Source organism: Sander vitreus, chromosome 3 (genome assembly GCF_031162955.1).
Source record: "Sander vitreus isolate 19-12246 chromosome 3, sanVit1, whole genome shotgun sequence".
Classification (NCBI taxonomy): Eukaryota; Metazoa; Chordata; class Actinopteri; order Perciformes; family Percidae; genus Sander; species Sander vitreus.
Genome location: NC_135857.1, coordinates 8,694,915 through 8,722,398, shown reverse-complemented (window position 1 = coordinate 8,722,398; position 27,484 = coordinate 8,694,915). Strand labels below are relative to the sequence as shown.

General features: G+C 41.6%; 1 protein-coding gene across 2 annotated transcripts; it reads right to left on the bottom strand.

The window, feature by feature from the left end:
* Positions 1 to 570: 570 nt before the first annotated feature.
* ppp1r13l (protein phosphatase 1, regulatory subunit 13 like) lies at positions 571 to 27,484 on the bottom strand. Of its 2 annotated transcripts, none has more exons than XM_078245855.1 (13): positions 27,313 to 27,484; positions 15,692 to 15,754; positions 15,160 to 15,272; positions 13,414 to 13,993; positions 12,627 to 12,719; positions 12,388 to 12,476; positions 10,273 to 10,624; positions 9,482 to 9,903; positions 8,127 to 8,255; positions 5,219 to 5,352; positions 3,206 to 3,372; positions 1,813 to 2,006; positions 571 to 658 (listed from the first exon to the last, which is right to left on the bottom strand). In XM_078245855.1, exons 2-13 carry the CDS (start codon positions 15,726 to 15,728, stop codon positions 623 to 625), a joined length of 2,346 nt encoding a protein of 781 aa, XP_078101981.1. In that variant the 5' UTR covers positions 15,729 to 15,754; positions 27,313 to 27,484; the 3' UTR covers positions 571 to 622. The 2 variants fall into 2 exon arrangements, with proteins under 2 accessions (XP_078101981.1, XP_078101979.1); XM_078245853.1 differs by lacking the exon at positions 27,313 to 27,484 and adding an exon at positions 15,920 to 16,014.

Genomic DNA, 27,484 nt, shown 5'->3' with positions numbered 1-27,484 from the left:
CATTTTAGAAATATAGTAACAGAAATAAAAGCTCAATATCAACTCTCTTTCACTTGGATGTAGCAGCAGACAGCTCTGCTCCAGTAATGACCAGGTTGATAATGCTCTGACGGAGGCGGCCCTTTTCTAAATTGAGCAATCATGGCTCATGTTTCTTGACAGCATACAGTTACATTGACCTCACTGATAAGTGGACTGAACACAAACAGCCACTGTGAGCATTGGGGTTACTAACCAGCCGATGAGTCAGAAATGTCAGTGTGTGACTGGAACACAGCTGAGTAAAAACACCAGGGAATATGGCCCTTTTGTCACCTTTGGATAGACAGCCATAGCTTGACAGAAGAGGTTTAGCACAGTACAGAGTTGTAGCTTTTACCAGAAAAACAAATCCTACAGCAAAGCCAGTACAAACGATGTCTTCCAGGAAGATTGTCAGTGAAGCCAAAATGAATACTGAGACTTCTCCTTCAACTCTCCTCGACTGACAGATCGAAACCATTTGTCATGTCCTGCAGCGTTGCAGCCTTTTCATGCTACAGATGCAGTCCAGTCAAACAACAGTTTGAATCTGTTTCTGAGGCAGTCCTCTGCACCAGTTTGAACATCATCAAGAGACCACTCAGCAGAGAGATTTGGGTCGAACCTTTGGGAAAAGCTGGGGGGAAAAAAAAACTAAAAAACATTAACATTCATGTTTATTTCTGCATTCAGGCCTCAGAGTTTCATTTTGAATGGGGTTAGTGTGTTTAGGCTGCGGCGGGGTTTGCCGCAGGGGGGAACACGCAAAAATAATGCAGAGGGCCTGCAGCGAAAACTTGAGACCAACTTAGTCTCCCTTTGCCAGACCCTCCTCCACAGCGCTGCGGAGGAGGGTCTGGCTAGTCCACATAGCATTCTGGAATGGGAGAAAAACGTGCTCTGGTTCATTGGCATTTCCTTAAACCAATCACAATCGTCTTGGGAGAGACTAAGCGCTGGACGCAGCCCCGGTGCCTCTGCAAAATAGCCTCGGGAAGGAACTTGTTTTGGTGGAACGTGTGTACGTTCAAAAGTTGTTTTAGTCGTGCAACAGAAAACTCAGATTGGACAGATAGTCTAGCTAGCTGTCTGGATTTACCCTGCAGAGATCTGAGGAGCAGTTAACCATAGTCCTCATACATCCACCGGAGTTTAGAACGCCAACACAAAGAAATCCAAGGCAACGGATATCCGGCCTTAATGAGTGAAATGCGGCGGAATTTCTGTCTGCAACTGAGCAATCCCGGAAGTGGAACGTCGTGGATATAGACTAAGACCGACTCAACTTTTGGAGAAACGCAACCCGACGTCACGCTGCGGTGGCCAATCATGTAACCTGAGATCAGACTAGTCAGTGTGTTTTGAGGCAGCGTGAGTGTCCCGTACAGGAAACAGGAAACATCACTGCCTCTATCACTGCCACAAGAACATTTTAATACACTGTGAGTGGAAAAAAATGCCCATGCACTGAACTGCTCGGGAGTTTCTGTAAAAGCTGAATGTTTTCTGCAAACAATAAAGCACTCGCTATGTCTCACTCCTCTCTTTTCTTTCTCTCTCTCCCCTGTGAAATTAAGCTGCCTTCAAGTGCGGTCGGAAGAGTCGAGATCTATAAACGATCTGACGGACGACAGTAGTTGTGAAATATAAAGTCTACTTGTGCTACATTGGGAGGGGTGGGGGTTAAAGAACACAACAGGACATCACACAAATGGGCCGTTAATTGACAGTCGTCCCCCCCCCCCCGCCGCACAACCCTGCAGGAATTCTTTGGCGAAATTGGTATCTTACCCCAAAGTAGTTGTTTGGAACTAAGCCCTCCCTGCCGCAGAGCGAGGCCCACCACCAGTCCGAGCCTTCAGCTTTCTGCAGGATGGTGACCATGTCTCCCTCTCTGAAGCTCAGCTCGTCGGCTGCCTGAGCCGGGTAGCTCCACAAAGCATACAGCACTCCGCTGTTCTCCGTCCCCATGGCAACCTCCACACCTGGTGTTACAAAGAAGACAAGACAAATATTTAATACAAATTTAACACTCGCAGTCCTAGAGAGGAATAGCTTAGATTCATGATAAGGGAGACTAGTGGTATTTCTTAACTATGTTTGGTCTCCCTTATTTTGTCTGAACTATGAGCTGAGTCATAATAATAATAATATTGTTACACTCTGTTGTTAGAACACACATGCCTGAATTACACACACATGCTCAGTACCTATACAGGCACTAATGGAGAGATGTCAGAGTGAGGGGGCTGCAGCTGAGTGTTGGGTTCCTTGCTTGTCCCAGTGAACCACCATACTTCGGTCCGTATGGGGACTTGAACCAGAAACCCTCCGGTTCCCAACCGGTTGCGATTGTTTCTGGGGAGATGGATCCACGCGCCTCGCCTCCTGTGCCTCATGGATGTCTGAGCCTCAGAAACTACAGACTCACAGACACAAATGCATTTTTCTGTGCCGATCTCATTTTTTGCACAGTAAGTAGCCTAAGATATTTTATCTGTGGGAAATTAGCCGGGGTGCACACAATGTAGCTATATACAGAGTGTTTTTTTATTCATTTGACACCCTCATGTTTAATAGAAGTTATTAAGTAGCCTGCAAATTAAACATTTAATAGCATCATTCAGTTTGGGTTTTGGCCTTTCGATGTGAAACATTATCCACATAAATGTTAAAATAAACTTTTATGGTGTATCAGCGGATACATATATTGTTTCATAATCACAGTACGACAGTAACTGAAGTGGAAACTTTTGGTGAATTTTGGCACTTTTCAGTTAGAATTAGCCATGTTACAGAGCCAGACAAGACATTCTCACATCATGTTCATTTTTATACATCACAGTGTGTGTGCACATCTATTCCCTTAAGTTATTTTGAATGACAATATTGGCCAAGAGCCATACATGTAAACTTGAGTTTTACGATGGGTATTTCAGCATCAGCTACATCATGTGCATGTGTGTGAGTTACTGATGGAAGACTAAGCTCAAACCCATCACATTTAACATTTAAAACAGCCAAAAGAGCAAAGGTCAGAGCAACTGTCAAATGGTGTCATTTTATGATTCATTCTATTATGTTTGACTTTTAGCATTTAATAGGACAGTGTCATAGGGTGTGTGCATGTTTGTGTGTGTGCATGTGTGTGTGTGTGTGTGTGTGTGTGGGCGTAATGCCTCACCCCTAAGGAAGTTCTCACATTCCTCAAACCCCACAGCGTAAGGATCACACTTCTGGGAGGCGGTAGCGCCGTCGCTCTCCGTCATGGCCATGACAGCAGCTCCGTTCCTCACCAGAAACTCACACAGAGGACGGTCGTTACACGAGGCTGCACAATGCAGCGGCGTCCTGGGGGCCAAACAACAGCAGTTAACACATGTAGGAGTACCGACGATTTCTTTATCATCGTCGCGATATCAACTGCCGCAATAAATCCATCGTATCGACATATGGCGAAAGAAAATTTAACTGTCATTCTTTTTAGTGCTGCCTTTTATATTCCATTCAATGTTCAGATTGTTTAATAAAAGAATGTTAGAAATGATTTCCTTTCATTTGTTTCAAATTCAACAAGCAATTTGTTGTGTTTCAGCAGGAATACTGAAAGCAGCAGAAATGCAGAACTGGGAACACTTTAATCTCTTTATTTATCACAAGTAGTGTCATTATCATGATATTCAACGTTATTGCATATTTTCCTCATATAATGCAGCCCTAATTAGTGCCACAATGCCAGTAACAAAACCCTCATATTTGCCTAACTCAGTGGCTCCCAGACAACGACGCTAAATATGAATACATAATGCATGGTTCTGCTGCACTGCTAGCAAAACATGGACAGGTCTGTGAAAGGACTGCCATGTTTAGCGTAAAGCACACGATGAAGCGACACCAAACACCTCAACTACCACAACAAAGGCAAAAAAAAAAGATGTTGTGGTGACCACAATTCGATCTACAAAATGAAAATATTGTTATCTACAAAACGGGGGTCCTGCGGAAAAAGTTTGGAAACCACTAGCTTAACTTAACATGGCACCATTTATGTACTGAATTACACAAAACCTTCAGAGGAGGCCAAAGACAATGAGGGAGTCATTATACTACAAGTAAAAGCCCTGCATTTCAAACCATTACTTAGGTAAAAGTATCTAAGTATTATCAGCAAAATGTACTTAAAGTATCAAAAGTAAAAGTACTGCAGTAAAATGTGCCCTGTGTTTGGTGGTTGATGCTTCTGGATTCAAATTCCTGCATTAATGTGAATGTTGTATTTGACTGCTGTTGTTATTTAAAAAGGGGCTGTGCCCGGCGTTCAGCACAATAAAATAACAGCAGGCAAATATTATGCTCTGTAAAAGCCATGACAGACATGGCACCAACTAAGATGTGTATTAATGTGATAAATGAGAGGGATAAAGCAAATGACTTGAATCATTTTTTCTGTAGATTCGAAAAATACAAGACTTCACTCAAGAGCAAAAAGCAGCTCTAGATGGTGTACCTGCATTGAACTCTGTGAAAATCTAATTTAACTAATGCATTGCATGACACCAAGTTGGGTTTTATACACCATCAGGACCATAGTACGGTCTGTTGTATGGTAGTGTTTGTACATGCTGACTGTGTTTATTTGTTTTTACTATGGCTTGGGTTATGTGCCCAAGACAAATTTCCTACGATGTGGGACAATAAAGTTAATTTTGAATCTTGTGTTGTAATCTGAGAAAAGTCAGGAAAAGTTTGATTTTCCAGCTCGCTCCGTTAGTGGTGAAGGAGTTGGCTAAGGCTAACGCTAGCGATGCTAAGCCGATAGTTGTTGTCGTCTCCCCTCTTGTTAGCCTGGTCCTACCAGACAGTACGTAGGAGGGCGGAGCCATGCTATCAGAGTGGCTCTGGGCAGATCCAATAGTTTTAAACTTCAACAGAGTACCCGCCTTCAAGGAAGTTAACACTTGTCAATGGAGAGTGGCCAGACTCTCTGTGCAAATGAAATGTACGAGAGTCTGGTAGGACCAGGCTAGCATTTTCTAGGTGATCCGAGATTATTTTAAAATACTTTATTTAGCTTAAGAAGGAGGAGAACTTTCTCAACACTTCATCTTTCAGTTTATCACAAACATTCAAAATCCAAATCACCATATTTGGAGATACATGGTTTTAGGGCATAAATATTGTAGAAGCAGATATTTACCAGCCGTGGCTGTCTGGTGCGCTGACATTGGCTCCAATGCGAACTAGGAAGTCCACCACATTGTAATGGCCGCCGCAGATGGCATTGTGAAGGGCAGTGATGCCTTCATCATTGGGTTGGCTGGGGTCGTTCATCTATGAATCAGAATCAAAACAAATACTTTATTCATCCCCTCAGGGGAATTGTTTAGTTGCAGTTGCTCACAGTCAACTTCAAGGTAAAAATAAGAGGAAGAAAAGAGTTAGTCAATAAGTGTATAAAGTAACAAAGTAGTCTCGCGTTGCCAGACCTTCCTCCACAGTGAGGAGGAGGGTCTGGCTAGTCCATACAGCATCATGGGAGAAAAATGTGCTCTGGTTTATTGACATTTCTTTAAACCAATCACAATCGTCTTGGGCGATGCTAGGTGCCGGACGGAGCCACGGTGCCTCTGCAAAATAGCCTTGAGAAACAACTTGTTTTGGTGGAACGTGTGTACGTTCAAAAGTTGTTTTAGTCGTGCAACAGAAAACTCAGATTGGACAGATAGTCTAGCTAGCTGTCTGGATTCACCCTGCAGAGATCTGAGGAGCAGTTAACCATAGTCCTCACAAATCCACCAAAGTTTAGAACGCCAACACAAAGAAAGAGGAAGGTGACGGACATCCGGCCAAAAATGAGGGACATACGGCGCAATTTCACCGGAGCAATCCCGGAAGTGGAACGTCATGGATATAGACTAAACATAAAGTTACATAGCTACAGTGCAGTCCAGTCCAGTTTTGCAACGCTAAGAGTGCAACACTCAGAGGAAGGAGTTATATAGAAAGATATGTTACACAGAGTGGATTCATCATGAATTATGTTACAAGCATTTCTGTTCTCAGATATTCTTACACTGTTACATAATCAAGGAAGTGTGTGATGTTAAATTAATATGATTCTCTGTCTATGTCTATTGTAACTGGCTTATCCACTTTATCCTTCTTCCCAAACTACTGTCAGGATCACCTTGAGCCAGCTCTTAACCCCTAAAATGGAAGCTGTTGTACGTGCATGAGCAACTTCCAGACCAATGTATTTCTGTTGGAAGAAGCAGCAGCAGGGATGTGTTGAATAAAGGAAAGCAGGCTCAGCAAACCTTCCCAGAGGGAATGAAAGGTAAATATGTTATATAATATATTTTTCAGTGATTCCTAAAGTCTGAATCCATAACTGGAGCACCAGCTTTGGCACTACACTTTACTGTCTCAGCAGAGTTTGCAGTTTTGTGCACTGTATCTGAGAGCTGCAGCAGGAGAAGTCAACAATACCTGTTTTCAAGTGCGTTCTTGACGTGGAACGTGATACACCAGAAAAAAAAAAACAGGCAGGTATACTCCTCTACTGGCAATGGGGAATCAGCTATTTTTAGCAGGTTTACCGGCTGGGTTCAAAATTAAGTTCTTCGTCCACCAGTCAAACGACCAGCCACTCAATAGATTACCACTGTTTGTTTGGCTGGTGGGTGAAGCAAATCTACCAGCCACTTCTATATATTTTACCAGCATTTGGCTGGTAGATGGTGCTAATTTTTTTGTTTACCGTGTTTAAAAAACTCGCAAATACACGCAAATTTTGGTGGGAAAAGGGTATTAGTTCAGACTGAGAATGCACATCACATGTCAGTCAGTCAGTGTGACATTTATTTCATTTGTAAAGAAGAACATAACATGGATTTTGGACATTTTCTGCTTTCGCTCTGTTTTGCTGGAAACGGATATGATGTAGTTTGCAGTTGGCAGTACCGTAGAAACAGAAAATATTGAGGTGAACAATTGGTAAAAAAACCAAAAAAAATATCGACCATTCCCCCCCCGCCCCTACGTGTGTACAGTAGGATGTTCCAGGCAGGTGATTGGTCCCAGCTTCCCAGCCTGTGGTTTAAAAGGCCAACTTCTCCCAGTTCCCACAGACTCTCCTCTCTTTACTCCCAGCAGGAATTGCCTTTGTGAAAATGTTCATTCATATACTGTACCAGCCCAGTTTCGGTAGGGGTGGGTAGCATTTCAATTTATTTTTTTCTCCATTTTTTTTTATTTGGTTGGTGAATTATCTTTTAGTTTCTCTTATTTTGGGTAGGTAAGTTTAGGTTGTTGCACTTAGTTCCTGTTCTTTATTGTTTTGCTTCAGAAGCCTGGAATGTGAGTGGGAGTCTCATACTTCCCCTACAGGCTCGTAACAATTTCCCAAAAATGTTTTTTTATAAGAAAAGGGGTAAATCTGGGAAACAATGTAACCAAAAGGACAAATGAAACGTGCATTATTGCCTTTATTTAATGAGTTAATTAATCTTTATCTTTTAATAAATCTTTATCCTCAACAGATTTTATATAACTCATCTTTACATATTGGATTTGTTTTGGGCAGATTTCTTTGAATCAATTTCACCCTTATTGTTTAAATATTTTATGATGTTGCTTCCCTTACTGAATCAAAGCTTCATGTTTACTAAAATAAAAATGATTGGTGCAATGTGTTGAGTATTTTAGGTCAATTACTATTACTAGTAAGTAGTAGTAGTTTAGCTGCAGTAGTACAAAGTAGTTGCAGTGACAGTATATATATATATATATATATATATATAAAAAGGAGGGCTGCCCCATCTTAGTCGATTAGTCAAATGTTTTTTTCTTAGTTGACTAAGATTTTCGGCGATTAGTCATCTTTGATGCTTATTCATGCTGAATGATTTATTTCCGAGAAACTTATGAGCACATCTCCGGTAAACACAGGATTTAAAGTGCTGCTTTTGCATATTGTTTTTGTGTAGAATTCCGCTCAAAGCTGTCAGATCTGGTGATTAAATCAACTAATCCATTAGTCAAAAAAATCATATACTGTAGATCACAGAGTGTCAGTACACACACACACACACACACACACACACCTCTTGCACGGCCCGCTGCACTATCTCCAGTTCTCCGACCAGCGCTCCGTCCAGCAGCAGGACCAGCGGGCTGAGTCGCGCTCGCCTCCCAGAAGATTTCTTGGACTGCCGCAGGATGGAATGGTAGCTCTGTAGGGACAAACAGGATGCCAGCTTGAATAAAGAAACAACACTTGACTAGAGAGATTGTAGTCCAACACAGCAATATAAAAAACTGAAATTAGCTGTTTTATAATGAGAATTGTTGCCAGATAATGTCAGGGTTTTTCCTGCATAGAGGGATTTTTGGCGCCCCCCCCCAAAGAGGTTATAACCAGCCCAAAAGGAAAATCACCAGCACCAAAATGATAAGAATTGAGAATAAAAATAGCAATTCAAATCCTCTCTAAATGTGTTTAAGAGCAATTTACCAAACAACTGTTAAACAAGCAGAACATTAACTTGAATATGAGAGCTAATCCCAGTTTTATCTTCTGTACCGGTCACTTCTGGTGATTTATTTAAAGTGACTATATGTAACTGTTTAATGTTTCTGAAGCTCTGTCATTTTTCATACAAGGGTCTTAAATAACCTGTAACAGCAAATGAGACTAACAGTGAAAAGAACGCTATTATTATATCGTCAACCGTTCTCTGGGACATGTTTTCATGCTAATCGAATGTGTCTGTATCTTGAAACAAGCTACTGCAGACCGGCGATTAGCTTGTAACGCTAGTAGTCGGGGCAGAGGTTAATCACTATTTCTCCACCACTAACAAGGCTCAAAATAGCACCACACTTCAACGGTAGCATAATGAGGGTCCCCCACAAACCGAAGCACTTTGTAAGTGTACAGACAGTTTATTAAAAAGATAGATTATAAAGACAGTATGTTTACATGCGGGCGCCATCTTGGAAAACCATGACCAGTCGAACCATGAACGCAGTGTTTGAGCTATGTTACTGGTTACTGGTTGCACGGCGTTTGTTCGACTGGTCATGGCTGTTTTCCAAGATGGCATCTGCATGTAAACATGAACGCTACTGTCTTTATAATCAATCTTTTTAATAAACTGTCTGTACACTTACAAAGTTCTCAATGCTTCGGTTTACATGTAGGGACCCTCATTATGCTACCGTTGAAGTGTGGTGTTATATGCCAACCCAAAGGCCCATCCTGAGCCAGGAAAAAAACCCTGAATAACAGTGGTACAGTGGTAACATAAATAATTCACCTTTACAGTGTGTTAAATGCATCGTAATTAATTATTAATGCTTAATGTGGCTTTATCACGTTTTCAACCAATCTAAAAGCAATTCTTTTGACAGTTTGACACATTTCTGCTTGTCCAGTTGCTCGACGCCCATTCCTTACTCTGAAATCACCCAGCATGGTGGATGTAGGTAGAGGCGCAGGAGGTGTAGCAAATTCCTCTCCGTCTGAGGAGCTGCTGCTCTCGCTACCTGGCTTCCTGCGAAAAAGCTTGTTGATGAGACTTTTGTACTGGTTGGGCTGGTAGAGGGAGGCCCTCTTCAGGGGCTGGGACTGGTCTACGGAGCCCCGTCTCTTCAGGGCCCGGGGGATCTCTGCCCGCAGGCGGAGCAGCTCCTCCAGGTCCGGGATGTCCTGGCTCTGGGCCTCGGGCCCCACCACTGGCTGCAGCCTGGTGGGGCTGAGGGGCCGGGGGGCACCCTCACTGCTGCCCTCTGGCATGCTGGGATTCTCCGAAATCACAGGCATGTGATGAACATTGACCAGCCGCTCTAACTCTGCCTCTATATCGCCTGAGTTCAGAACTGCAAAGACGGATACCAAAGCACATTTTGAATACAACGTTACAAAGATCCTGTGAGCATAGAGAGTACGTGTGCAGATGTTAAATATTAGGGATGTACTGATGCATCGTGAATTAGTTAGAAAACAACATAAATGTGTTAAGATTGCAACCGGCTGAGAAAAAAACGAATGGCGATGCAGTTTTTAAACGGCCTAGGATATTTTACTTCAGACGTCACTACGTGTTCTTAGTTTGTTTATTTAAAAAGATTTTTTTCTATTTATTTAGTTATGGGATTTGTTTTAAAAATCCCCCCCAAAAAAAAGATCCGTGAGTAACGTGAGTATGGTTACATCTCTCATTAAATCACTCATTAAATGTGTTTTACCATCAGGGTATACGGCTGGCTGTCTCAGCTCGGGTGGCTGTTGCAGTGGTTGTTGGGGAACAGTTTGGTGGAAGAATTCCCTCGGGATGGGTACAGGCGGTTGGTACGGGGCCATGCCCCCTTCTCCTCCCAGGACTCTGGACATGGCTCCCCAGTGGGGGTTTTGGAGGCGCATGATGACGGAGAGAGGGATGGGCTTGCGCTGGCGGGACTGAGTAGAAGTTGGGGGAATGGAAATACGGGAGATGATGGGCTGAGGGGGGTAAGGGGAGGAAACATCTGGAGGTACTGATATACGAGTGTTACGGGGCAGAGAACCATGGGGAAATGTGAGAGATGGAGAACGAGGATCCTGGAAAGGAAAGAAAAAAAAAAAAAGAGGTCACATTCTGATCTAATCCCAATCCAGTGAATCAGGTGACTGTATAAGAAACACAGGACCAAATAACAGATAATTATGACTCTGCAGCTTTATGGCGCTTTTAAGCCTTTTTTAGCTTATTATTTTGATTTTACGCCATTTCTTTCTAGGTTTCATCATCAACCTACCTGCTCAGCACTAAAGGGTGAAACATAATAATATTACTATTATTAATAACAACAATTAATTGAGCCAAAATCACACTTTACTCAGATCCATCAGACAATGTGTCAGGTAGACAAAGGGCTGATGGCCGATTCCCATGGTCCCGTTTTGATTACATTTCCGATTAGGCAAGTACCCTGGAAATCCAGAGTTCTTGCGAGAGGACATTTTGAATTTGCTCAGCGAGTCACTCTGGCATTGAGTAACGATGCTCATTAACTATGCCCTTGTAGCCGAGCTGCACCAATCACATCGGTGTATCTGATATAGGCGGGCCAGAGGCGAGCTAAACAGATGACGACAGCACCGCAACGTCAAAGTCATTAGTAAACATTGCAAGATGGCTACGGATGAACACCAGTTGTTTGAAACGGCTTTGGCCGCTACAATGAACGAGTTAGACTTGGCTTTTTTATCTAAAAGAGGAACAGAAGACGCCGCTTGAATCGTTCCTTTGCAAGAAGGACGTTTTTGCTGTTTTGCCGACCGGATACGGCAAGAGTTTAATCTACCAGTTAGCTCCGCTGGTAGCTAAGCGTATGGGGCTCTGGATATGTCACCCCGTGTATTGTTGTGATTGGTCGTTGTGTTATCCGCCCTCCTCTAGTTGGGCCACTTTCATTACTCATTGCTAGACCCTTAATCTCTCCGATTTGGGTCTGGATTTCCAGGCTATTAGGCAAGGGGAATTTCAGCTACAATACCAATTTTGCTTGGATGTAAAAGAGATTCTCAGAGAACGAATGCTTGGAATTGTACAAGCAAGAAGCAACCCTCAGATATTTTTTTATGTTGCACAAGGTTAACGTTTACATTAAGAATTGACCCCCGGAAACAATGGTGAAAAGGCATATATTAAAAGATAGATGTCTGGATTTTATTAACAGGGTATCCCCAGGTTTCCACAGGTTAAATTTAAGACTTTTTAGGACCTTTTCGAATGAAATTTAATACCAACTTCATGGCCATACTGGCAAAAGTATATAGGATGTTACGGAATTACAGAAAGGATTTGAGGCTATAAAAATAGTTATTTACCAAGTACTTTAATTTAATACAACATTTCATTATAGTACATACATGCTTTGTGACAAAACAATGGAGTTATTTAATCCTATGAAAGGACAATACAAATTTAAAACCTTTGTGAACTAAATGTAGGACTTTCTAAAGAAATGTACGACTTCTAAGTCCTTATTTTTGGGGTATCAATTATTTTAAGTTAGCCTAGTATAGACTGTGTGTCACACCGCTTTCAGCAGTTTTTATGTTTTTTTTTGTCCCATAGAGACATGCTGTGATTGAGTTTTTCAGTTCATGAGGCTAGTGAAACTCCCAACCCAGCACACAGTCTGTTACCCTGATCTTATCTTTGGAGACCAATGCAAGGTAACTTGCAGTAACTCCCATTCTGCGGATATCTGTACCTTCTTAACAACTCGAGGAAGTGGTTTTGGGCTATCACAGAAGCCAAACAATTAAATCTCTCACAGTACCTAACTGAAAGCCTCTCTGTTAACACCACCCACCTTTTTGGGGCTTGGGGCCGGAGGAGGGCCATCCAGGTTGGATTCTCTCCAGCTGCTGTTTGGCACAGACGGCCGTAGCCACTCTGTCTCTGTAACAGGAAAGTGTTGAGTTAGAAAACACATACAGTAGCAGTGCTCCTCAGGTATTCTTCCCAAATGGTTTGTTCTGGACTCATTTTACAATTTCACAGGGTTTTTTTACAACATAAAAGTTGAGAAAGTAGCAGAAATCAACCAACTGTCATAGGCGTGGTGAGGTTTCTTCTCATAGGACACGTCCAGATTTGTCTCATTCCATTTGCCAGAGCACTTTTGTTGCTGCACACCCTCATCTGGGATTAAGATAGATTAAGAGAAAGAGAGAGAGAGAGAGAGAGAGAGAGAGAGAGAGAGAGAGAGAGAGAGAGAGGAAATAAGGTCACAAGAAACACAAAAAAACAGAGGGCCAGAAAGTCCGGGGGAATTTACAGCAGCTATATGCACTATTTTTCAAGCCATTTGATAATAGAATGCCTAAAAATCTGTACAACATGCTGTTTTGTATCTAACTGTCTTCATCATTCTGAAACCAGAACACAACTAATGTTGAGGATGACTCATTTTTATTTCTGCATTACACATCATTACTGATCTTTTTTTTTTTTTTTAATAAGCTTTTTTTTTGGGCATTTTTAGGCCTTTATTGACAGGACAGCTGAAGACATGAAAGGGGAGAGAGAGGGGGAATGCAGGTCGGAGTCGAACCCGATCCCGCTGCTGAGCTATCTGGGCGCCCAGCATCACTGATCTTGAAACCTATCTTAAGCAGAGTTCACAGAATGACAGCTATATTTCATCAGTAATAGAACTTTTGCTCCGTTAAATTTGCCGCTCCGGTCAGACTGAGGGGAAATGACACAAAGTTGAAGTTATTTTGAAAACCTAAAAGATTTGGGTCTGGAATATAGATATATATCTATATATATTTCTATTGGTTTTCAGTTGGCCCACAACTTCCGTCTAACTGTTTGAACTCTAGTCACTTACCAGGTTGCCTGAAACTGCCAAAGTTGCGAGGCAGCGTATTGGACATTAGGTGACTGAAAGACACAGGAGAGTGGCTTCTGTCAGAGCGAGGCGACCTGCGACCCATCTGGCTGTTGTCGTACGGGCTCAGCAGGTTGGAGACCGGGAGGCCCGAGGCGGACCTAGGTGGCTGGTCAAAGGAAGCAGCTGTGGGGTTCGGAGAAGGGCTTCTATCCTTGTAACTGATGGAGACTTGTGGGCTCCTTTCGTAACTAGAGGGGGAGTAACGCCTCGGGGTATGAGGCGACAGTTTGGGGCTCTGCTGCCCCAACAAGAAGCTGTCAGATCCAGTTGGAGGAAGTGGAGAGTGGGCCTCCCTCTGGATCTTGGGAGATGAGTGTGAGCTGGTGGAGAAGACCGGAGCGGAGGTGGTTTTATTGCTGGAGAAAGCAGAGTCCATGGGATAGAAAGTGTTTGTGCTCGGGGAGAAAGGCATAGAGCTGGAGCTGCCATTACTGCTGCCACCTGACTGTCTGGTAGTGAGGGAGGTGTTGGACAGCATGGTGGACTGAGGCTTCTCTCTGGAGACTGAAGAGCTGGTCTGAAGGTTAAAAAGTATCTGTTAGAAATAAATACTATAAGGAATTAGGGCTGCATCTAACGATTATTTTCATTGTCGAATAATCTGTCGATTATTCTCTTGATTAATCGATTGGTTTGGTCTATAAAATGTCAGAAAATGATGAAAAATGTGGATCAGTGTTTCCCAAAGCCCAAGATGACATCCTCAAATGTCTTGTTTTGTCCTCAAAGATATTCAGTTTACTGTCACAGAGGAGAGAAGAAACTATGCAAATTTAAAACCTGGAATCAGGTTTGTTTTCAACTCAAACCAATGAATCGATTATATAAAATAGTTGGCGATTAATTTAATAGTTAAAGCCATAAATCTTCGCAGCTTCATAAGGAATGACTACATTAATGTGCTGGGTAATAAAAATGCACATTGTTTGATTTTAACAAGGATAAAACAACACTTATTTTCTTGGCATTCAACAACTGCTGCACCAACGGGTCTTTGACAGTCTGCCAATGGCTTACCCCCATTTTCCACCAGGAGCGCCTGCGTTGCGTTCCGGCTGTGCCATACCACACCGGGCGTCTTGCTGCCCGACTCGCAGATTATTTTGTCTCTACAAGTACTTTACAGAATAATCAGGTGTTAATTAAACTATTATCTACTGCTGCGTTCCAGGCAACCCGTGTTTTCACAACCTTCTACCCGTGAACGTGCTCTGGAACGACAGTTAAACCTGTAACTTACTACCTGTGAACTCGTACCAGATCGTTGTACGCCCAGTTACAGTTTTTGACGTCACTCACACATAAACAACAATGGACGCAAGCTTCTGGGACACGTTGTGACACAGGTGGTGGAATATCAAGCACTGACTTGAATGGCCGCGATGGCTCGCGGGAGTCTTGGAAAATAGGGGTCAGACTCATAGAATATGTTGTTGTACGTAACATAACTGTAACAAGGTGTTTAACTTTTACTGCCCAGTACAGTCGTAGATACACATTTATCTTAGAATATGGACAGATACCCCACACACATTTGAGCTAGTAAGAAAGAATGATGAAAGAAACCGGCTAATGGAAAACACAGATGCTAGTGGCATGCTAGAGGCTAACTATGACATGATTGCTCACTAAAATAAAACTGCAACTGGAGGTTTGTGTATGTGTGTGTGTGTGTGTGCGTACCTGAGACCCAGACTTGTTTTCAGAGGAGGCCTCCTTCAGCAGGGAGTTGAACTCTTTGGATAACTCATCCGCTGTAGCCAGCGACGCATTAAGGTCATCATTTATAGTCTGGACTGAATACAAACCACACCACACATCCACCAAAATTAAATTCATGGCTGTCAACAATATTGTTGCTGTTAACAACATTAGACAATGAAAAAGTAACCTTTACAATCCGACATCACACATACAAATGGAATTTGTACATACAAATGGAAAAAATCTGTAAAATAAAATATCTCAATTTAGCACAAGACTTGTAATAAGGTACTTCCCAATATCCACTCTCCTACCCTACCCTACTGGACTCAGTGTTAAGTGTTAACGATTATCTGGAAGAGGGTATAGAACATTGCAATAAAGTATACAAAAAAAAGAAAGAATACAAACCACACCAAGCACCACAGACAATTAGCGCAGGATATCACTCCCATGTGCACAAATATACACTGAGCCAGACAAAGACAAATCAAGGGATGAGGAAACTCACACAGCATGCTGCTGCCAAAGCTCGTCTGAGAACTCATGGCTGGGAGGTAGCAGCGTTCGGCTCCTGAAAAAGAAAAAACACACCACAGTTGTTAGGAGAAGAATCTCACACCACCTTTAACTGACAACTTTATTACAATCTCATAAGACTGATTTCCCTTCAGCACTTTATGGGACACTGCATGTATTTTTACCGTCAACAATAAAACGCAACAAGATAGGTACAAACCGGCTCTGCTTTCTTCCCTCTGGGTTCCTCTCATTCCATTCGACTGAGCCTTTGACTCTTACTATGATGCAATACAATTAGACTTACTGTGGCTTCAAACTAAGAAAGTAGTGTTTAACCCTACCCTTTCTCTCCTGCTGCAGGCTCCCCGCTGTCTCCACCCTTTGGCCGCTTTGACAAAGCGCCAACTTTCTGTGAAAACAACCTGAACGCCCTTCATGCCCAAACAAGTTACAGTTTCCTCAAACAGCAATAAAAAAACACTTGCAGGTTATGCTTGAAACGATTTACGTGACAGATCACGTCAAATAAATCACATCCCACTACTTTGAGGCCCCTTTCAGAAAAAACTGGTTGCTGACTCAATTATTTGTGATGCCAGGTGTTCCAGCTTGACATATGACTGGTCCGTTTGATAGACAGGTGGAGTGCACAGTCATTGAATGAGAGATTATTCCAATAGTCCAGACAGCTGTGTATGACAAAAGGTCAATATATCAGGGCTGGGTGCAAAAAACTATTCTTTCTTTCTTTGAAAAAAATGTTTTCTTCGAACATGTAAAAGAAAACAGAAAATCAGGTCATACAGAAAATAATAATATAGATAACAAAGATACATCATAACAAAACACTTGATTTTTACATGTCCGAAAAGGAGTGGGAAAAGCTATACACTTATTTAATCCCACCCCTGCTTCATAAAACATTGTTATATAATTAACAAACTTCCTCTATCATAATTTCTTTTCTTTACTTTTACCTATTTGTTTTCAAACTCTTCCATTTTTTCTTCTTTACTTACCAATTATCCTACAAAATACAATTTATTTCTCATATATTCATATCAGTTGCATATTATATTTTCTTGCATTTTTATTTATTTTATCCAGAATACTCATTGATATTATGTTTGTATCAAAAATATAAATTCATTCAGAAATCCCAAAAAATCTAAATAAATAAGTAAATAAAATAAAATGAAAAAGGGAAGCTGAGAATAAATCTAAATAAATAAACAATATACAAACAATGATAATCAAACACACATCAACACCTTTCTCCCTGTACCCTGTGAGAATCATTTCCTCATATTGAATTATTCAATCAATACTTTTTATTGACACACATGTGACCTGTGTCCAAATTACCTTTATATATTATTATCCACATTAAGGATCCAGCACCCAGTCTTCAATGTTTCAATGTGAGTTGAGCGCGCTAAGTCTTATTTTTGATGCAAACAGATATTCAAATAATGTGTTAATGCCAAATAATCACTGTATGTCTAATAATTAAAAGTCAGCATGGAAAATAATTCTTCATAATTAAATATTTCTGATTTGATTTTATATACTCTATGGGCCTTATCTTGCACCCAGCTCAGGGCAGCGCAAAGCCAGACGCAAGTGTCTTTGCTAGTTTAAGACCGACGCAGTTGTCAAGTTCCCGTCCAGCGCCCGCGTCGTTGAAATAGCAAAAGCACCTGCGCCCATGGGCGTGCTGGTCTTACAGGGAGGTGTGTTCAGGGGTATTCTGGGCGCAATGCTATCTTGAGGTAGCGGGACGTGATCGCGCCAGTGACCAACAAAAACCTGGTCTAAAGTCATTAGCGCAGCATTTCATTATTTTAACAGCACATTAGTAATATGCACCTAGGCTTATCCACATCGCCGAGCACACTATGCTTGTTGCACACATACACACACACACACAGGGAAGCGCAGCAGCACACAAACATGCAGAAGATTACAAATGACAATATTACAGAGCAAATCCGCCATCATAATAGCAATGCACCAAGGTACAAGACACTAAGTACAACCCTTTTGAAACATGCCCCCCGGCGCACGGACCCTTTTTTTCTCCGTCAAACTAGTAAAAGTGGATTTGGACGTGCCCTAAATGCCGTGCACTTAGATCGTTAAAATAGGGCCCATATGTGACAACGGCTGTCAAATATGAATACATATTTCTATTGGATCGGTAAAAGAAGTAACAGAGACCTTAAAGTAAAGTTCAAGGTAACTACTGTATGACACCTTCTTTATGAACTTAAAAACATCTGAGTGCATCCCTTCTTTTTTAAGTAATAGAAAGCCTTAATACTGTGGAGAGCCTTTAGTTCATGACATGTTTGAAGAGAACAGCTAGTCCTGATATGATTCATGTACATGTGGAGAAGATGAATGCCATGCTAGTATTAGTACTAATATTATAACAGAATATGTGCATTTCCGAGCTAACAAAATATGATCAAGTGAAGTTGAATCGTATGTTCAACAAAGTGTGTTGAGTCAGTCTAACACACCTGTCACCCATTTACACTCCGGCCCCAGTTTATCTAATAATGGCCATGCAAGTATGGTCTAACAGTCAGACAGAAAGTGAGGTCAGTCTCTGAGTCTGAGAAACAAGGACTCCACTGTCTCTCAGGCTACACTGACATTGCTACGTTTTGGTTTAAAAAGGAATCTCTTCTGCTACGTTTCCCCCCTCTCATTCCCCCTGCTCTGGCGTTTCCAAGCCCCTGACATTTTTGGACCATTTGGAAACACTTCTGACCCGTTTTTGGTTTGGAATCAGCTTGGTTGTGTTGCAGTCTCAACGGCCGCAAACGGAGACCTTGGCCAATGGCCAATGGTTCGCCACCTGATTGGATCTTATTGGTCACGACGTCTCGTTCTCCGTGACTGAGCTACTAATGTTACCATGGCAACCACGCAACGGGCGGAGTCTACACGCTGCCTCCTGTTTGTCCAGTATACGAGAATGTTGATGAGTTATGAGGTTTAGTTTAAACGGAGATTAGTTCTTCTACTGGAGCTATCAACACTTAAAAACTCCAAATGGTAGGAATCCAAATGTAGCCTGAGGATTCAACCGCTAGGCCTGCTGTGTGATCACATTTCTGTGAGCTACTTTGGAACGTTTCCTTCTTCAAAAACCAACCACAGCTGTGCTTAAACTGTAATACACCTTCAACTTGTTGAGTTTATTGTATTGCAGAAATTACTCTGTAAGAAATGTATAAATGTTGTATTGTTTTCTTGTACCCACTATCCCTTAACATTCCTTGTTCTTCAGGTAGCGATACCACAGTTGTTGGAGGTTGTGCATTTTTTTTCAATTTCAAACTTCTTTAGTTGTATGTTGTTTATATATGTGGAAATACAAAGCAGGATCTGATACACAATGGCCACTATAAGGCAGATTTGTAGTTGCATTAAAAGGTATTATTACCCTTTCAATGGTGTTTCCTCCTACTTAAACTCTTTGTGTTAAAGGGATAGCTCGGATGTTTTGAAGTGTGGTTGTATGAGCAACTTCTCCATAGTCAATGTGTTAGCTACGGTAGACGGCGGTCGGCATGCCCCCAGCTTGGAGAAGCAGGCAGGGGTACCGACACGGTAGGAAAGCAATGTCCTGCTGTGGACGGGGGCAGCAGCTAAACACAGTTTAGACACTTAAAAACATCTATATCAGTTTTAGTGTACAATACATTTAGAATATTTTCAACGCTTTACCTTCCTGTCAGACAGACCTTTCCTTTGGCACTACATTTCTTAAGACGTAGACCTTCCGTATTCCCATGCATAAGCGCAACTGTGCTATGCCGTAGATCAGCTGTTTGGGACAGACTTTCAACAGTTTATGGAAGATGGCAGGGAGGGAGACTGTGAAAAAAGAGAGGAGGGAAACTTGTATGGAAAGGAAAGGGCTGTCTGACAGCAAGGTAAAGCCATGAACATATTCTAAATATAGCATACACTTAAACTGGTATTAGTTTTTGTAAGGTGGTCCTTTTTTTAGGTGTCTAAAATACGTTTAGCTGCTGCCCCCGTCCACAGCAGGACATTGCTTTCCTTCCGTGTTGGTACTCCTGCCTGCTTCTCCAAACTGGGTGTGTGCCGACCGCCATCTACTGTAGATAACACACTGAATACCTCTACAACCTCACTTCAAAATATTCAAATATACCTTTAAGCTAGGTTAAATACATCCCAGATTGTATTGTGTGTATCTGTACATGACAAACAGATGAAATAGAAACAAATCTTACTTTGGGCTGCGGGGTCCCTTTAAAAGGCAACTTTGTTTTTTTCCACCTGGACTGTTTTCCTATGTTTTTGTGTCTAAGGGACTGATGGTAACAACAATCTTTGACATTGGTCCAGTATTAAGCAAGGTCGAAACAAGCTACAATGTAAGTTATTGGGCAATTGCGCACCTTCGATTTACGTCCACTAAAAGTTCTGTTTTTGCCACTGACTGGCTCAGATTATTATTCTAAGTGTCTGACAACATTATGGAAAGGATCCCTACAGAGCTAGACCTTTTTGTTAAGGAGTAAGATCCTTTTTGTTTAACATTAAACAGCTCTGAAATCGCTAATGGTTATTGGCATTGCCAAACCCACCCGACTCCATTTAAATAAACATTTTATCATTGCAAAACAAACTTCACACATCGAAAGAAACACGTTAAAATTAAACCCTTAATTCACCCATTTACATGTGGAAATATGCAGGCTCTATACATGCTAAAATGACTAAAATGGAGTCTGGTGAGTTGGTGATTTCAGAGCTGCTCTTGTTTAAAGCTATAGTACGTAGTTTCTGTTTCCCCCATGAGGAATTATAAGTAATGACAACAAAACTGTTGGTGCGTCCACATGATACAAGCCTTCCGTCAACGTGTACCACCCCACCACCTCCCCCTCCACGCAGATGCTAGTAGCCAAGGAGTATATGGACGATTAAAAAAAACATGATGGACTCTTCAGAAGAGGTCATTAATCTTCACTCCAGTTTATGAGCGGGAAAGTCGCCGGACGACACAATCTTCTGAACATAGCCATACTGAGAAACACAGAGAGAGTTGTGTGGAGCTGAACGTCTTAATTAGCTTTGTATCAACTCATTTGGCAATGGCTTGAACGTAACGGACGTCCATTAATATCAAAAAGTTACACACTAAAGCTTTAAAGAAAAAGGATCTTACTCTTTAACAAAAAGCTCTGTCTCTGTAGCGATTTCCATAATGTTGTCAGACACTTAGAATAATAATCAGAGCCTGTCAGCGGCAAAACAAACACTTTTAGTGGATGGAAACTGACAATGTGCATTTGTCCAATAGGGTTACATTGCCGCCTGGTTTGCGACTGCTGGTTACAGCGTTCTCGCTCCATACTGGACCAATTTCAAAGATTTTTGTTCACATTAGTCACATACACACCAATGCATGGTGAACTATGGTCCAGGTTAAAACAAACAGGAATTACCCTTTAAGCTTCTTTTTTTAATTTGGGCATAAATAGAAATGGGGAGGACAATTATCTTTGTTGCCACGCCATTTTGTTAATGAGCCTGATACAATAGGTGCACGTACACCTATAATGCACCTTCAAAACTAGACCAACCTCTGGATAAGCACAGCCAGATAATAGCACATTCCTCACCACTCCTCCCTGTGAGGCATTCACCTCTCACACACACACACACACACACACACACACACACACACACACACACACACACACACACACACACACACACACACACACACACACACACACACAGTCTGATACATTATCTCTGTCAAGAGCAGCTCACACAAAAATAGATTACACTCACAAAGGTCAGGTCACTCACTCACTCACTCACTCTCAACTCAACCCTTCCTGCCCGACAATTCATTCACCCCACCCCTTCCCAGTTTTCTCCACTGATCTACGACAACTTTTACTGTGTTGGTATCACTCTCAGTACACCATGAAAACTACATTTTATTTGATTTACTTTTAGATATTAATAGTACATATTTTAATACTTAAAGTTTCTTTTTCTTTTTACTCAAGTGTTAGGTACTTAGTAAGAGAACATGTGTAGCAGCATGTTATTAAAATGAATAACTGTTATTGACTCACAGGATTATAGAGCTCAACCATGACAGCCCACTTTTTGAACCGCTCTGGTTCCAGAAGTGATTTTTCCCGTTCAATTGCTCCATTGACATTTTATTCAATGCTTCTATAAAGAGTTTTAAGCCTGGAACCAAGCCAAACAGCTACAAGATAAATCGTCACCATGAAACATTTGATTCGGCACAAAAAAACATTTTGGAAACGCCAAAAAAGGCAAAAGGTACAAGACTGTGTACCGATCATAGACTTCGGTGGTAGCAGCTCGCTATAGCCATTCGCTGCTGCGCTGAACATTTCCATGGTAAAACGCGTAGGATTGTGGGTAGTGTAGTACTTCTCCATGTACTTCGCAAATAAAACATGTTTTTCTTAAAACAAGGTTGATTTCATACGGACTTCTATCTTCTACAGGAACAGAAACCTTTGTTTCCCAACCTCACAGCTCGTGGTCAGTCTACCTCGGATGGTTTAGACATTATGGCTAATTATTAAAAATCCTTTTTGGAGAAAATGAACGGGGTTTTACCTTCCGGAACCAAACTGCTGAGCTCTACAGAGGACATCGCGTAACTTCCCTTATGACTTTTAACTTTTTGTTCTATCATGTCCCACCGTGTTGTGTTCTGTTGTCATTTAGATTGTGATATACATTCTTTTAATATTTGTTCTTGTTATCTTCACGGCTTGCGTTGGTAATTTGCATCTTGTCTTCCTCTGCTTTTCTTATCAGCATGTTTCATTACTGTGCAAATAAGCTAATGTTAACTCAGCAGCCTTGGCTTGACTTTGTCAAATGAATGTTTCAACAAAGAAGGCATTTAGTAAATAAATGATTTTTAGGAACAGGCAACAGACGTGCAGTTATCACATAGAGTATCAAGTGATGCAACTGTTACACCTTAAAGTACACACTCAGTAGAAAGTGGGTGCTCGTCTATTACTGTTGGAACAAAGAAACATGAATCATCTGACAATGTGAAGTAGACAGACAGCTTGTGGCCACTGCAGCGCTGCATGTCCTCTGTTCCAGGCTTGCTGATCTGTTGCTGCACTTTGTTTGCTTTCTCAAGAGATCTTTCCTGGAAAACTTCATATGCACTCCCTGTCCAGGTCCTTTCCAGCGCTGTGATTACAACGTCAGCTGGTACTACTATTTTAACATACAACAATTAGCTGTGGCAAAAGCCAAGACGAAAACCACAAGATGAAATCACGAAGGAGTACTGAAAGGGAGACAATAATCATTAGTTTTGCAGAATGCCGGGGTGTGTCTGACCAAGACTGTGCGCGGCCCCTCCCTCTCCCTTTCCTTTTATGTCCTTCACCAGCAATTCCAGATTACGCATCTAACCGATTCTCTAGTTTCTGCTTAACTACACATTTGCATAGAAGCATCCATTCATTTTCTCCCCCTCCTGTTGGTTCCTCCTTCATATCCTTCCTTCAGATCCTCTGTCCTCTCTGGGCAGGGAACTCAGCTGAGACGGAATGATAAAAAAAAGAAATCCTATGACACAACTAAGTGCTTTCCTTTGTGGCTTGCTTTTCACTTTTCTTTGTAATGGAGTCCTAAAACCTAAATCTGGTTGCATGTCATCATGCAGACAACATAAACAAAAAAACCATGTCCCACAGGAGAACCTCCTGAACCTGAACCTCCTGCCGATGATACACTCTCGCACAGCTTTAATTTTAAAATATATGGAATATTATTGGTCTGTAGTCCCTCAAAGGCAATTTAATGCCAGAAGTCCAACACAACAACAAAGATAACATCCAAGTCATGTTTACATTGGCTCACCACCATCTCATGATGTGACTCTTTCACATCATGGACAGAGGATAAAGGCCAACTGTGTAAATGCAAGTGGGAGGTATTGTGTAATTACTGTGTAAAAGCATCAGGAACCTGTGTCACAGTGCTCTAGGAAGGAGATCATCTGGTAAATTAGATTTTTTAATCTTCAGTATCTGCCACAGCCACAGAAGAGTTTCCCAAAAAGGTTTATCCAAATATATATCACTTATAGATTAGAAAACTATGACCAAACAGCCAATAAGTAATATGCTGTATTGATGTTTGATTTATTTTTGACAGGACAGCTGAAGACATAAAAGGGGAGAGAGAGGGGGGAATGACATGCAGCAAAGGAACGCAGGTCGGAGTCGAACGCGGGCCCGCTGCGTTGAGGACTCAACCTCTATATATGGGTGCTCCCTCTACCAACTGAGCTATCCGGGTGCCCACATGAGCTGAAATGTTATGCTGACATACCGTAAATGGCTCATAGATTAATCTTCTACTTCGACTTCAACAACTGTAAACTTCTCAGATTCAAAAAGTACATCCACAGTACTTATTTTTATACTGCTTACACCAGCACCTCAAACTAAATTCACTGAAATGCGTTCTACCTGTTGCACATTATATGCATGACAGCAACTGTCATTGCCAAAGACAAAGCTAAAGGCGGTAGAAAGCAAAAAACGCCAGGATTTAAAGTAGAGTGAGACCTGCTCCAGCAGCTCTACAGCTCTATCGGACGGGCAATGCTTGCGCAGAACAGCCAATAGGAATGCCCTCTCTCTCTGAAATGACCTGTTATTGGCCAAAGTCTCCCTTGACGGCTAGATTTTCTGAAGCTTGAAAACAGAGCCAAGAGGGGGTGCAGGAGTCTAGTTTTCTCTTATAATATGCTGAAATATTAGTATGGATTTTTTGCACAACGATGCCAAAAATAAAGTGCCTACCACAGCTTTAACAAATCAGCTCTATTGAACTTCTCAAGCTTTTAAGGCGTTTCTGAGATTATAACAAATCCCTAAAAAAATACAATTTAAATACAGCCTTCATTCTTCTTTTGGTTCCTGGTACTGCAGGCTCCACTTTGGCATAGTGGCATCTAGCACTCACCCAGCTAGAGCTGTAAAGATTAACCACTTAGTTGCCAAATATTTTGATAAATGATTTATCAGTCTTTAAAAAAAAAAAAAAATCTCTGATTCCAGCTTTTAAATCTTAAATTCTTAGTCTCGCATTGCAAGACCTTCCTCCACAGCGCTGCGGAGGAAGGTCTGGCTAGTCCACAGAGCATTCCAGGATGGGAGACAAACGTGCTCTGGTTTATTGGCATTTCTTTAAACCAATCACAATCGTCATGGGCGGTGCTAAGCTCCGCACGGAGCCGCTGCAAAATAGCCTCGGGAAGGAACTTGTTTTGGTGGAACATGTGTACGTTCAAAAGTAGTTTTAGTCGTGCAACAGAAAACTCAGATTGGACAGATAGTCTAGCTAGCTGTCTGGATTTACCCTGCAGAGATCTGAGGAGCAGTTAACCATAGTCCTCACAAATCCACTGCAGTTTAGAACACCGACACAAAGAAAGAGGAAGGTGACAGACATCCGGCCGAAAAGAGTGTCATCCGGTGGATTTTCCGGCGGCAACGAAGCAATCCAGGAAGTGGAACGTCGTGGATATAGACTATTATTTTTTAGTTTCTTCTCTCCTCTGTGACAGTTTACTGAATACCTTTGAGTTGTGGACAAAACAAGACATTTGAGGACGTCATCTTGGGCTTTGGGAAACACGATCAACATTCTTTCATCACTTTCTGACATTTTACAGACCAAACAACTAATCGATTAATAGAGAAAATAATCGACAGATTAATCAACAATGAAAGTAATCTTTTGTTGCTATCCTAATCCCAGCTATCTCCTTCACTTCTAGAGCGACAATGTTCTCCACAGCATGGGACTCAGGAATCTCTCAGTGCCACACAACATAACTGACATTTCTAACAAGCTGCGTGACCCGTCTAACGCCTGCACGCTGAGGTGCAAGAGCACACAGAGCCATTACCAAAGAATGACAAATTGTGTATCTGCTTGCAAGTGAGAGCATGCATGGGTTTTATTACTTTGAAGAAAGTCAAATGACAGGCGTTCTGGTGACCGATATGGGCAGTTTGTTTAGGCAACAGGTTACAGCAAGTGAATCACACAATGCAGCCCAGCTGGTTCCTGACTGTGAATTGGAGCAGAGCAGAGCATGTAATACATTCCATTTAAATCTTGCTCCGACAGGAAGGCTTGGTTTACTTGCAGATTAGCAGCCCGTCAAACAAATAACTGATACAACTACATTTTCCAACTTGCAGTCAGACGAAACAGTGCATGCGGAATTCCAATGATATAATTGTTGTTGTTTTTTGCTTTAAAATCACCATTACTTTAATCAATAGTCTACTAGTCTACTGCACGAAAATACCTAATAGCTATTTGACTGATATTGCGATTGCGATATGATTCACGATATTGGAGGGAATGATCTTTTTTGTATCATTATTCTCATTTTCATTGAAAAATTTTACAATTGATTATAGTGTGATTGTTTTTGAGGATCTGTACCAAGCCAAAGATGTTTTCTTTAGTCTGTAGAACAGGATTTGTAGGCCGCGACGTCTCTGCAGCACCACAATACTTCCTTCGGAATGGTTTGACAAAAATATTGCCTTTAACTAATATTGCACCCCCCTGCGATTTGGATATTGCACTAGTCCATAAAGCGATTTTGATTCAAATTGCGATTATTTGTGCAGCCCTGTGATCCACTACACAATATGGTGAACACCCATCATTAATATCACATGAAGGATCATAAAAACACCCTTCAATCAGATAAGATCCCTATTAATGAAGTCACAATGGCCCATAGGGACCTATAGCTAGTACTCTGGCTCAGTGGTGTAGTCTACGTGATAGGCAGCTATACGCAATATACCCACCAAGAAAGCTCCAGGATTTCCATATATATACCCACTTAAAAATGCCCAATGACACTCAAAAACATACTTTCCATTTGGATATATTTTGAACTGTCATCTGAGTTCTTTTTCTTCGCATAGTCTAAATAAAGGTATTTCCACCGTAAATTGGTGCATAAAAGTATATCCAAATGCAGAAAATGAAGTTGTTGACCCTCAAAACTCCCCCACTATGATATGCCCCCCCTTCATATATATATATATATATATATACTGTATATACAGTGTATATATATATATATACAGTACAGTATACCCACTACAATACATAGACTACACCACTTTTCTGGCTGTAGACTGTTGGTAAATGGTGCTGTACTGGTGCGCAGCAGTCTATCAGGGTCCAGTAGCAGGCTGTAGACTATGACGTATGCCAGACATGGCAACATCTGATTCTAATTAGTTTGAGAACAAGCTCCTCCTAGCATTAAGACCCCTTACAATGAAAACGGGAACTATGGAAAGAACCATTCAAAAGGAGAAAAAAAAGGCGTTTTCATGACTGTACTTAACTAGAACAAACTCAAAGAGTTACACTAACTTGCACAACACAGACATACGGGATCTTGTAATGAAACTCTTTCTTTCTACGCAGATAGCTGTGCGTAGCCTACGTTACGGGGTGAATTAAAAACGTGCTTACCTCAAAACAAATGAGAGCCTTTTTTGTTCTTCTGTCCCAAATTCGAGAGAAAAAGCTGAGCTCCGTTCAAAGTTTCTTGTCTTCCTGAAGTCGGGTTGCTCACTCTGTTTCTCTCTCTTGTGGCGGTTGCTCGAGACATGCAGTCATCGCTGCGTAACGTTACTGGCTGCAG

What these genes read in the sequence shown, in the direction of transcription:
- ppp1r13l (XM_078245853.1), bottom strand. Translation starts at nt 15,953, where the DNA reads ATGAGAGGAACCCAGAGGGAAGAAAGCAGAGCCG. An exon ending in GAGGGAAGAAAGCAGAGCCG is followed by an intron (nt 15,755 to 15,919) that starts GTTTGTACCTAT and finishes TTTCTTTTTCAG; the next exon opens with GAGCCGAACGCTGCTACCTC. An exon ending in TGCAGCGGGCCGTGCAAGAG is followed by an intron (nt 5,353 to 8,126) that starts GTGTGTGTGTGT and finishes TCTGATTCATAG; the next exon opens with ATGAACGACCCCAGCCAACC.